This window comes from Heterocephalus glaber, unplaced genomic scaffold (assembly GCF_053883595.1).
Source record: "Heterocephalus glaber isolate CG9 unplaced genomic scaffold, H.glaber_assembly_v1.0 deba00000347, whole genome shotgun sequence".
NCBI classification, from domain to species: Eukaryota; Metazoa; Chordata; class Mammalia; order Rodentia; family Bathyergidae; genus Heterocephalus; species Heterocephalus glaber.
Window position 1 is genome coordinate 21528067 of NW_028258143.1, and position 12880 is coordinate 21540946.

The 12880-nt window shown below is 36.6% G+C and overlaps 1 protein-coding gene across 7 annotated transcripts in view; it reads left to right on the plus strand.

Moving 5' to 3' along the window:
• Epb41l5 (erythrocyte membrane protein band 4.1 like 5) overlaps positions 1-12880 on the plus strand; it is a 167278-nt gene that overhangs the window by 142096 nt on the left and 12302 nt on the right. For all 7 annotated transcript variants that reach the window (XM_004836051.3, XM_021236549.2, XM_087198126.1 and 4 more), the window contains 3 exons: positions 5011-5075; positions 10279-10369; positions 11808-11882. In XM_004836051.3, the coding sequence (XP_004836108.1) occupies positions 5011-5075; positions 10279-10369; positions 11808-11882 (231 nt within the window). The remainder of the gene's footprint in view (positions 1-5010; positions 5076-10278; positions 10370-11807; positions 11883-12880) is intronic.

A 12880-nucleotide genomic window follows, 5' to 3' on the forward strand; every position in this document is an offset into this window, starting at 1 on the left:
TGTATGATCTTCTTGATGATCTTCCACATTCTATTTGCCAGTATCTTATTAAGGATTTTTGCATCTATGTTCATTAGTGAGATTGGCCTATAGTTCTCCTTTTTGGTTGGGTCTTTCTGTGCTTTGGGGATCAAGGTGATGCTTGCTTCCAGGAATGAATTTGGGAGTATTGCTTCCCATTCAATTTGATTGAAGAGTTTAAACAGTAGTGGCGGTAGTTCCTCTCTAAATGTCTTGTAGAATTCAGCAGTGAAGCCATCAGGACCTGGGCTTTTCTTAGTTGATAAGTTTTTAATTACGTTTTCAATTTCATTGGTTGATATTGGGTTGTTTAGAATTTTTATGTCTTCTTCATTCAACTTTGGTAATTCCTAAGTATCTAGGAATCTGTCCATTTCTTCTTTGTTTTCCATCTTATTGGCATATAGGTTCTGGAAGTAGGTATTGAAGATCCTCTGGATTTCTGCTGGGTCCATTGTAATTGCATCCTTTTCATTCCTAACTGCATGGATTTGGCCCTTTTCTTTCCTTCTGATAAGGTTGGCTAAGGGTTTGTCGATTTTGTTCATTGTTTCGAAGAACCAACTCTTGGCTTCATTGATTTTTTGTATTGTTCTCTTAGTCTCCATTACATTGATTTCTCCTCTGATCTTTATAATTTCCTCCCTTGTATGAGCTTTGGGGTTGTCCTCCTCTTCTTTTTCTAGAAGCTTGAGGTGCAGCTTCAGGTTGTTTAATTGGGCTCATTCTGTTTTCCTAATATGTGTATTCACTGCTGTGAATTTCCCTCATAAGACTGGTTTCATTGTGTCCCATAGATTCCGATATGTTGTATTGTCCTTGTCATTTAATTGAAGGAACTGTCTGATTTCTTCTTTAATTTTCTGTGACCCACTGGTTATTCAGAAGTGTGTTGTTCAATTTCCATGTGCTTATGAAATTTTTGCAGTTTCTTTTGCTTTGGATCTCCAATTTCATTGCACCATGGGCTGATAATATACAGGGGATAACTTCAGTTCCTTTGCACTTACTTAAATCTATGAGTGGGTATGTGGTCTATTTTGGAGAATGACCCATGTGCAGCTGAAAATGTGTTTTCTGATTTGGTGGGGTGGAACACTCTGTAAACATCTGTTAAGTTCATTTGTTCAAGAGTTTGATTGAGTTCTATTATTTCATTACTTATTTTTTGTCTAGTTGATCTATCTATTTGTGACAGTGGGGTATTGAGGTCCCCCACTATAATTGTGTTAGTGCATACATGACTTTACATGTCCGTTAGTATTTGTTTTATATAGTTGGGCGCACTAGTGTTTGGTGCATAGATATTTATGACTGTCATCTCTTCCTGTTGGATTGTTCCCTTTACAAGAATGTAGTGTCCTTCTTTGTCTCTCTTAATCAGTGTTGGTTTGAAATCTACTTGATCTGCAAAGAGGATAGCTACTCCTGCTTTTTTTCAGGTTCCTGTCACATGGAGTATTGTTTTCCACCCTTTAACTTTCAGTCTATGAGTTTCTTTTTGAATTAAGTGTGTTTCTTGTATGCAGCATATTGTTGGATTTTGCTTCGTGACCCATTCTGCCAGTCTATTTCTTTTGATTGGTGAGTTGAGACCATTAACATTGATGGTTATATCTGATATGTATTGACTTATCATTGTCGTGACTTTTTCTTTTTATTGGATTCTCCCCCTTTACATTTAATTTCTTGTCGCACCCAATGGGTTCATTCTGCTGTGCTTCCTGGCGTTGTGATCCTCATTGTCTGTTCCTAGGATATTGTCTGAAATTTTTTTGAGTGCTGGTTTGGTATTCATGAAGTTCCTCAAGTGCTCTTTGTCATGAAAGTATCTTATTTCTCCATCAATTTTGAAAGATAGTTTTGCAGGGTACATCAATCTAGGTTGGAGGCTGTTTTCCTTTAGGGCTTGGAATACATCACTCCAAGCTCTTCTTGCCTTGAGGGTTTGCGTTGAGAAGTCAGCTCTAATTCTGATGGGTTTTCCTTTGTATGTGATTTGTTTCTTTTCTCTAACTGCTTGTAGAACTTTGTTCTTCTGTTGGTTTCTGGAATCTTAACAATTATATGCCTATGTATAGATTTTTTTTTGATCAAGGCTATTTGGAGTCCTATATGCCTCACTTGTATGTCAAGTTCTTTTCCCCTGCTTGGGAAGTTTTCTGCCATCACTTGTGTGAACAGTTTTTTTTATGTCATCTGCACTCTCTCCTGTTTCTTCATTGACTCCAATCAGTCTTATGTTATTCTTCTTTGCATTGTCTAGCAGCTGCTGGATCGATTTCTCATGTTCCCTTACAATTTTAAAGCAATTTTTCTTTTCTCAGTCACTAATTACAATCTTATCTTCTGTATCTGAAATTCTGTCCTCACATTGGCTCATTCTGCTGTGTATACTTTCAATGAAGTTTTTCATCTCCTGGAAGTCAGTTTCTATCTGTTGTATGGATTCCATTTGTTTCCTATGTTTGGATTCCATCATGTTCCTCAGCTCCTCTCTAGATTTATTAATCATGTCTTGCACTATGAGCACAATCTCTGCTGTTATCTGAGAAATTATTTCTGATTTCATTTTTTCCAGATCCTTTTGTTGCCAGTTCAGAGTGTCCAGGTGGTTTTGTATCAGACTGTTCCATCTCATTTCCCTTTGGGGTTGCTGTAGGTGATCTGGAAGTCTGGTTTTGAGACTTGTTTGGGTGTCTTCTCATTTTGACAATGTGGGGGAGTATGCTGTTGGCTCCCGAACGGCTCACCTCCTCTGAGCTGGGAGTGGTGGAAGGGTGGCCCAGAAGCCCCTACCTCTGGGCTGGGAGTCATAGAACAGCAGCCCAGAAGCCCCTTCCTCTGGGCTGGGAGCAGTGGAACAGTGCCCAGAAGCCCCTTCCTCTGGGCTGTGAGGGGTGGAACAGCAGCCCGGAACCCCCTACCTCTGGGCTGGGTGTGGTGGAACAGGGCCCTGCAATCCCCTCCCTCTGGGCTGGGATTGGTGGAACGATGGCCAGGAAGCCCCTTCCGCTGGGCTGGCAGTGGTGGAATGGCGGCCCAGAAGCCCCTACCTCTGGGGTGGGTGCGGTGGAGTGGCCAAAGAGGATTAGATCTTGAAAGCAAAGCCTTCCTTAATGGGACGAATGCTCTTAGAAAAAGCCCCAAAGTAGCTTGCTTGTACTTTCCACCATCTAAGAGGAACAGGCCTCACCAGACACTGAACCTGCCAGCACCTCAATCTTTTGGTCCTCCCAGCCTATGAAACTGTGTGAAGTAAAGGTTTACTATTTGTAGGCCATCTAGTTTGTATCATTTTGTTATAGCAACTTGAATGGGCTAAGACATCATTGCATTTCAGTCATACTTTTGGATCTTTCTTGACTTGAAGAAGCAGGAAATAACTTCATTTGTTCTAAATTAAAGGGATTTGGTTTTGTAGCTAAAATCTTTTCATAAAGAAAAATCTGGGACCAGATGCTTTCGTGGTAGAAATCTACCAAATATTTAAAGAAGTTGTAACAGTTCTATAAAAACTCTTTCAGAAAATAGAAGATGGAGGACTTCCTAATTCATTTTATAAGTCTAGCATTATCCCAGTACTATAACTAGAAAAAAATAAACTCCTTCAACATAGACATAAAAGTTCTTAACAAAATATAATCAAATCATACTCAGCAATTTACAAATAGCATCATACATCATGACCATGTGGGGTTCTCTCAGGAAAAAAGTTGGTTTATCATCCTAACTCCAGTTTAGTTCACATATTAAAAATATATTAAATTGTCTAGAGTCATAAAAATGCATTCCACAAAATTCAACACCTGTTTATGAAACTCTTAGCAAAGTATGGATAGACTGGAATTTCTCCAGCCTGATAAAGAAATCTATGAAAAAATTACTGTTAACATCACACTTCACTGAGAAAGATACATCCACTAAAATAGATAAAATTAAAGACTGAACATCCCTGTGATGGAGCTCCTACAACATATGCACATTGCTGGTAAGGATATAAAATGGCATAAACCCTTTAGGAAAGTTTGTCAATATATTAAGCATATGTCTGACCCAGCCAATTACACTCTTAGATATTTATCCTAGAGCAATTAAAACTTAAGTTTATACAGATACTAGTAAACTAATATTCCCAGCAACTTTATTTGTAATAGCTAAAAACTGGAAATACAAATGTCCACCAGCACATAATCAGGTATTGTAGTATGTCCATACAGAGCAGTGCCACTCAGCAACTGAAAAAGAGTGAATTGATGAGACATGCACAACATGCATAAACCTTAAAAACATTATCCTGCTCTGAAGAGACAGACCCAAAAGATAGATGTTATGTGATTCCAATTATATGAGCCTGTAGAAAATGTAATTTGTTGTTTGCCATGAGCAAGAGTTTTGATGAGATAAAGGAGAAGCTCAGGGAAATATTTTGGGGGTTGGAAATAGTGGAAATGTTACATATGTTGGTTACACACCTGTACATATTTTTGAAAATTCATTGAACTATACATCTAAAATGCATGCATTTTACTATATGTAAATAGAACTGAGGTAAAATTGGGAGAAAACTGAGCTCTTCAGAAAAGATTATTGTATATCCTTCTTAAAGTATTTCTTGCATTTGGGGAAACATAAATGCCAAATATGGGACCTAAAATGTTTCTCTGTTTAGCATGTAAATTCAGAAAATTCTGGCTTTGAGTCTTTGTGTATTGTGCATATATTTTCGGTGTAACACACTTTAGTGTCTTAAATAATTTATAACTGTACAGTAAGAACAAGAAAATGTTATACCAAACATATTAATGTTGAATCTTAGATTATTTGGCCACAGAAGAGTACTGTGGTAGGTACAGAACTAGTAAGGTATGATTACCTCTTATTTGAACTGAAGCAAACTTATATTTCTATTTTTATTAAAAAGAAATGTAAGTTTTTGTTACTTTGGTATCCTTAAATATTTAATATCTTATGATTTCATTTTCTTAGGTTATAAGAGAAGATAGCTTATTAAGTCACGGAAGCACCAGTGTTCCAGATGCTCCTACAATCAGGTACAGTTCTGGGTAGAATGAATTAAATGGATTTTCTTATCTTTTCCTGTTACCTTTTTTTTCTTTCTGGATCTTTTTCTTGAGTAGGGGCTCTTTTTTTCCTTTCCCTAATCTGTCATCTCATAGTTTCCTGTATATATTTGAAACAGCTTGAAATCACTCTTCTCTATCCACCACTGAGATTCTTAGTACCTAGTTTTAGTTAGTCTCCCTACATTCCCATTTGTCTTTATCAAATTTGAACTATAGAGCAAAAAAATCTTTAAAAAATTAAATTTTTATTCTCACACCTAGTAAGGAATGTATATTCTCTTGAGTGTCATGATTTAGTGTCGTCTTGTCATCAGGGTGGTCTTGTTCTTATAAACTTACGTTGGCTCTCACATTAATTGAGCAGATGTTTTTGCTACTCCACCTTTCATCTGCTTCTCTTCTCTTTAATGATTATGTCATTTATTTATCTTGTTGGGTGTTTAAAATATCCTTTATTAGTACATGTTTGGAGTATATAGTGATTACATTCATTGTGGGCAGTTAATACGTGTACATTAACACATCTTAATTATTTTTATTTCTCTTTCCCTGACTCTCACTCCCCCTTCCTCCATCTCTAGAAACATTGCCCACTTGCAAATGATTTGTCTCCCTAATTCCTGTTATGCAGCGTTTATTTTGCTCTTTGTTTTGTTTATCACTGTGTGTCCAATGATCTGTTCTTAGTTTGTGCTAAAAAGTTTTGAGTGAAAGTTTTTTTTTTCCCCATTACTCAAAATTTAACCATTGGAGAGTTTTTTGATTAATTATACTCAGTCCCACATGCACATAAGTCTATAACATGCTTTGCATATGGGACTCTACAAGTATACTGATTGGTGATTAGAAAAAATTGAGGGAAAGTTAGTACAACTTACCTTTTTATTAATTCTAACAAATGTTAGTCCTGACATTTTTAGTACTATTGTTATTGTTGAAATTTTATTTAGAATAACCTCAATGAAAATTTTTTGCTTGCCAAAAGGAGAGAAAATGGGCACAGGACTGCCCTTTGTTCATCAGAAGTTTCATTGAACTCCTGAAGCTAGGAAGATCATAATACACTCTGACTTTTAGATTTATTTTTCTAAATGGTTGTTCATATTTTGAATAATGTGGTGCATACCCCCTCCCCTTGTCCAGGATTTGAAATATGCTGAGTTCTCTTAAAAACTTGGGTCTATTTCTAGACCTTTTCCTTTCTGTTAACCTGTTTTTCTTTATGTTATCCCATACTTTTTATTACTGTACCTCCTTTTATTTATTTTTTCCAGTGCTTGCGATTGAACTCAGGACCTCGTATGTGCTAGACACGTGTTCTACCATTGAGCTGCACTTACAACCCATTACTATTATACTTCCTTTTAAAAAACAAAATATTTTAGGCATAGAGAAAACCATGGAGAGAAGGAGAAAACAGAGAGAGAGAGAGAGAGTGGGAATATATCTGTGTACCAGATATCAAGCTTTGTCATATCTTAGCATTTTCATATAGATTTAGATCACTTTTCTTTCATCTTTTTTATTGGGAGATAATTCATATACCACAAAATTATTTTAAAAATATACAATTCAGATATACAAAATTCCTTTAAAAATATACAATTAAGTGGTCTTTAGAGTATTCACAAAGTTGTGCAACTATTACCACTATCCAGTTGTCATCATACCTGAAAGTAACCCCTTGCCCATTAGCTTTCACTTCCCCTCACACAGGGTACCCGGCAGCCACTTGTCTACTTTCTATGTATGGATTTATCTACTCTGGATAGTTCCTGTGAATGGAGCCATAGCAGATGTGGTTGTTTGTGCCTGCTTCTTATATTCAACTAATGTTAAAAAGGTCCCTCCATATTGTGACATGCATTGGTACTTCACCCTTATTTATGGCTGAATAATATTCTAGTATATATTTATATCACATTTGTTTATCCATGTATACATTGGTGGACACTTGGGTTATATCCACTTTTCTTTTTTCCAGTACCTGGGATTGAACTCAGGACTTCACTCTTGCGAGGCAGGCGCAGCACCACTGAGCTAACTCCCAAGCCCTGTATCCACTTTTTGACCATTATGAATAAAGTTGCTGTGAACATTTTGCATACATGATTTTTTTTGTAGGCATGTTTCAATTTAGTATAACCCTAGGAGTAATACCACTCCTCAGTCACGTGGTAACTTTAACTTTTTAGAGAAATACAAACTGTCTTCCAAAATGGCTGCAGCATTTTCCATTCCCACCAGCCATGTGTGAGGGTTCCAGTTTCTCAATATCGTTTTTATTCTGCATTTATTATTCCATATTTTTAAAAAAATTTACCTATCCTAATGAGTTTGAAATAGCATCTCACTATAATTTTGATTTGTACTTAAGGATTAATGATGTTGACCATCTTTTCATGTATGTCTTTTTTGGAAATAATTTATTTAGATAATTTATTTTTGTAGAAACAGCTTTATTGAGATATGATTCAGATACCACACAATTCACCCACTTTAAGTATACAATTCAGGGCCGGGGATTTAGCTCAGTGGTTTCACCACCTGCTGTGCAAGTGCAAGGACCCAAGTTCAAGGACCCAAGTTCTATCCCTGGTACCCCCCCCCCCAAAAAGGATACAATTCAGTTGTTTTTAATATCTTCACAGACATATACAGCCATCATTAGTATCTAATTTTAAAATATTTTCATCACCTCAAGATGAAATCCTATACTCTTAAGCTTGCTTTGTCCCCTACTGTGATTACTCCCACCCCTACCCCTCTGCTGCTCCCCTGAGGAACCACTTATCTACATTCTATCTCTATAGATTTATCTGTTCTGGAAATTTCATTTAAGTAGTATTCTGGGGCTGGGGATTTAGCTCAGTGGTTCCGCCGCCTGCCTTGCAAGAGCAAGGACCATAGTTTGATCCCCAGTACCAAAAAAAAAAAAAGTAGTATTCTGTAATATAAGATCCTTTTTGCTCTCTTCTTTCCCTTAGCATAATGTTTCAAAGATCATCCATATTGTAACGTGCATCAAGGCTTTATTCTTTTTATGGATGCATAATATTCCATTGTTTGAATGTACTACATTTTGTTTATTCATTCATGCATTCATGGACACTTGAGTTGTTTCCACTTTTGGCTGTTAAGAATAATGCTAGGGGGCCGGGGATTTAGCTCAGTGGTTTCACTGCCTGCTGCACAAGCGCAAGGACCTGAGTTCGATCCCCAGTACCTAAAAAAAAAAAGAATAATGCTAGAGTAAATATTTATGTACAAGTTTTTATTTGAACATTTCTTTTCAATTATTTTGGATATGTATCTATAGTAGAATTGGTGAGTTGTATGGTAATTCTATGTTTAACTTTTAAAGGAACTGCAAGGCTGTTTTCCACAATGGCTATACCATTTTCTGTTCCTCCTAGCAATGTGTTAGGGTTGTGATTTCCTCACACCCTTACAACTCAAGATTTTCCACTTCCAAAGTTCTACCTCATTATAGTTTTCAGTTATACTTTCATAATGACTAAGGATGTTGGGCATCTTTCTGTGTATTTATTGGCTATTTATATATCCCCTTTAAAGAAATGTGTTATAAAATCCTTTGTTCATTTATTGTTTGAGTTGTCTATCTTTTTGTTGTTGAGTTGTAAAATCCTTTATACAGTGGTTCCCCCTTATCAGTGGTTTTATTTTTTGTAGCTTCAGTGATCATCCACTGTTTGAAAATATTAAGTGGAAAATTCCAGAAATAAACAATTCATAAATTTTAAATTGCACTGTTCTGAGTAACATGATGCAGTCTCACAGCATCCTTTGTTGTCTATATGCATGCTGCATATACTACCACCTGTTACTCACATAGCAGCCATCACAGTTATCAGACAGTTGCATCATTATGGTCAAGTCGTCTTGTATTACTCAATAATGTCCCTGAAGCTCAGATGTAGTGATCCAAAGGAGGTACCAGTAGAGAATAAAACATGGAAGGACAGATGAACTCTGTTACTGTGGCAGTACTGCCATGAACTACATATAGAGTGAAGAACCCACTTGCTTTCAAGAACAAAAACAAAAATTTTATTAGGAAGAATAACATTCACATAACTTTACTACAGGATAGTATTATAATTCTGTTTTATTATTGTTGTTAATATGTTACTGGACTTAATTTATGAATTAAACTTGATCGTAGCTCTGTGTAAGAAAAAAGTGTAGTGTATATAGGATTCAGGGCTATCTGTGGTTTCAGATGTACATTCATGGTCTTAGAACACATCCCCAACAGGGTCTGGATACAAGACCCTTATCACATATATGATTTGCAGATACAGACAAACTTTGTGCAAGGCATAACACACATGGTGTGTGGAGTCCAACAGCCAGTGCAGTCCTTCTTCTCAGCAGAAACTTCCTGAACCTGGTCTTTACTGGCAGCATTTCTATCAGCAATTGATCTTCTGGCTTCTGACCAGAATCTCCCATCAAGTACAACTTAAGGCTTTGCAGGACTGCTTGTTCAGCTGGCATCTCGAGCCTTTCCAAACTCTTCCCATAAGCCAGTTCCAAAGGTTCCTGAACCTCATGGTCAGGTACAGTCACAGCAACAACCCCACTTCTCTGGTACCAAATTCTGTATCAGTCAGTGCTTACTTAAGATAAACAAATATTTTTGTATAAAAGAGTTTACAAGATTGGCTTACAACGGCCACCCACAGAGTTGGATGTGGAAGAGTGCAAAAGGGCTGTCTGTGTGCTGGGGATCCAAAGGATCCAGTTGAACGCCTGGAGCTCAGTGTAATATCCTGTGCAAGTCTGTATCAGTAGGCCGAAGGAAGAGTCTGCACCAGAAGACTGAAGGGTCAATGCTGGAAACGGAAGACTCTGCACTGGAAGCCAGAAGACAGTTCTGTCATTGTAGTGAGATTTTAGGAAGGAAGCAGGGTAGTCTGCTATTTTGATGTAGCTATGAGTGAGTCTGACTTGGATATAAAAGCTCTTCTGGTACAGATTGGAGACAGGCATATGAGTGTAGCATAGACTGCTAGAAGCACTACTTGTCATTTCTTCTTCCCCTACATGAATTCTTTGTTCTTCTTTTCTGAGTCTTTTCTTCAAACATGCTGCCTTTTTCTACAGGTCCTCCATGATCTGAATTTGTCCCTTTTTTGTTCCCCAGTGTTGTAGTAAGTGAGAATAATGTGCCCGTCTCCAAAGATTCTCTTTCCGTGGTACATACCACACCTGTGGACAAGGATTCTCTTCTAAAGGTGAGAATACTTCTTTAAGATTTTCCAAAGACAACATTGAGTTTAATCTAGGGACATCTGGTGATTTCTGATGAACATTGTGAGTAATGCATTGAGCCTCAGTTCTCTAGGGAGAATCTTTTTGACACATTCTTTGCAAGACTATCTCAGAGTTTCCTCTTCAGGTTTTGTGTTACTGTTTGTATTTTTGTTTTGGGGGTGGTTTTGGGCTCTAGCAATACTTTCACTCATTTTCCTTTTAAGGACATACATTGTTACATGCAAATAGATAATTTTAAAGTGCTTATTAGATGAAAGAGTTGAGGCTGTGTATCTTGAACTAAGGTGATAATATTGAAATTTGTAGTGTGATTTACTCTGGAGAATATAAACTTGTGTGCGAGATCTGTTGTGTTTATTGTTTTATCCGTATGTCTCAAATAGTAATATATGGAAAGTAAGAGGCACTAGGTAAATGTTGATTGAAATAAACTTTTAAATATTCGGGACATGTCATTGATTGTGTTGGAGTATAACCGGATCATCCTAGCTTCTATCATTCCTGTGTCCACTCAGAAGTTGGAGAAATTCAGTTCATTGGCCATGAATGCTTTAATTTGCAAGTTTAAAATTGTCCTTCCAAATTAACATGTACCAATTTATTCTCCTTGCATAATGTATATTTGTTTTGAAAATTTACCAAATATTTCATGAAGGAAAAACTAGAAATCACCTTTAGTCTCACTATGCAAAGACGTGTATAGTTGATATTTAGATGTGTAATCTTTAAAACTTTGAAGCTTAAAAATTCAATTTACAGTGCCTTCAACTGGGAGTTCTTTTTTCTAGTTAAAATCCCAATAAGACATTGACATCTTTGGTTAGTCACTGAAAACTATTAAAGAACCTGAAATTTTTTTTTTAGAAAAGAGAAGGACATTTAGTTCAAAGATTTATTATGTAGATGATATTTACTATACAACATGCTGGGCATCACAGATTACAAAATGAATGAAACGTGGTCTCTACCTTCATACTGCTTACGGTGCACTTAGCCAAGGGGTAGGGCACGAGGAAGATGAGAGGAAGGAGAAAAATATTAACATTTATTGGAGGAGAATTTGAGTTATCTCCTTGACTCACTACTGTCTTCTATGGTGACTCTTGTCACTCTCAGCTAGTCTACAGAAAACCAGCACAGTCTCATACCCATACAAGTTTTCTCTCACCAAAAAACAGAGCTATGAAAATTTACAGAACATTTCAAGTTCTGATCATAGTCTAGGTTCCCCTCCATGAAAAAATTAAATCATCAGACTGTGATTCTTGAATTTTCTTATTTGTTTAGAGGATTAACACTCACCAGGCCTGGTTCAGAATTACATACTAAGAGAATGTGGAAAAAACTTAAAGTCTCGTGATAATCATTTAACAATTCTAGATGTTTTATCTTCCATAGGATGCTACAGATGAATTGGATGCCTTGCTCTTATCTCTAACTGAGAATCTAATTGATCACACAGTCACACCCCAGGTAAATATGCTTTTAAAAAGCAAAATGAAAAGGAATTTCTGTTTTGAAAAATGTTCCTGCTAGACCTCAATTTTTATTTATTTATTTATTTTTGGTACCGGGGATCGAACTTAGGACCTTGTGCTTTTGAGGCAGGCGCCAGAACCACTGAGCTAAATCCCTGGCCATGGATTCCAATTTTTGCCTGCTCAACAATTTAGTAAAACTTTTTCATTTAATAAGTTTGTATTTCAGTAACTACTTAGCATTGTCTTCCTGTACTAAAATTCTACTGCTTTGAATTTACATGCCTCTGTATAGAAATCACTTTAAGTCAATAATTTAACATCATATTAAATAACATGAGAGAAAACATGGAGATAGTCTTAATGAGTTAAGACAATAAGGAAATGCTTCATTTTTAAACATTTTATTGATAGGTGGGAGCATAGTCAGCATTAATGTGCCAATCATCATTACAGTCTAGAAGGTACTGTATTTAGTGCTACAACCATAATACAATGGTACCTGAGTTCACAAACTTGATTCATTCCATGATTCTGGAAAAGATGGCTATCTTTGTGTTCATTAGGAAAGATGGCTGTGGTCATATTCCTTACCTGATGCAGAGTTCACATACAAAACCAAAATTTTGCCAAAAACTTATGTTTGCAAACCAAATTGTTCACGAACAAAAGCGTTTGTGAACCAAGGTGCCACTTTACAACTGAGAAACAGTTTCATCTTTCCAGTAATGAATGCCTTACAAGCGATATGACAAAAATTGCTGTGGGAACTAGATGCTATTCTAAGGGCCTGGAAGTAGATAACACTTTCTGTGGAGCAGGATGTCCCCTTGGATCATTAATTCTGAAACTCAACCATGTCTTAGTATAACCTGGAGGGCATATTAAAACAGAGTGCTGGGCCACACCTCAAAATTTTTAATTTGGTGTGTCTTTAGGAGGCCTGAAAAATTGTAGTTCTACCCATGTTCCCAGAAGATGCAGATGTGGTCT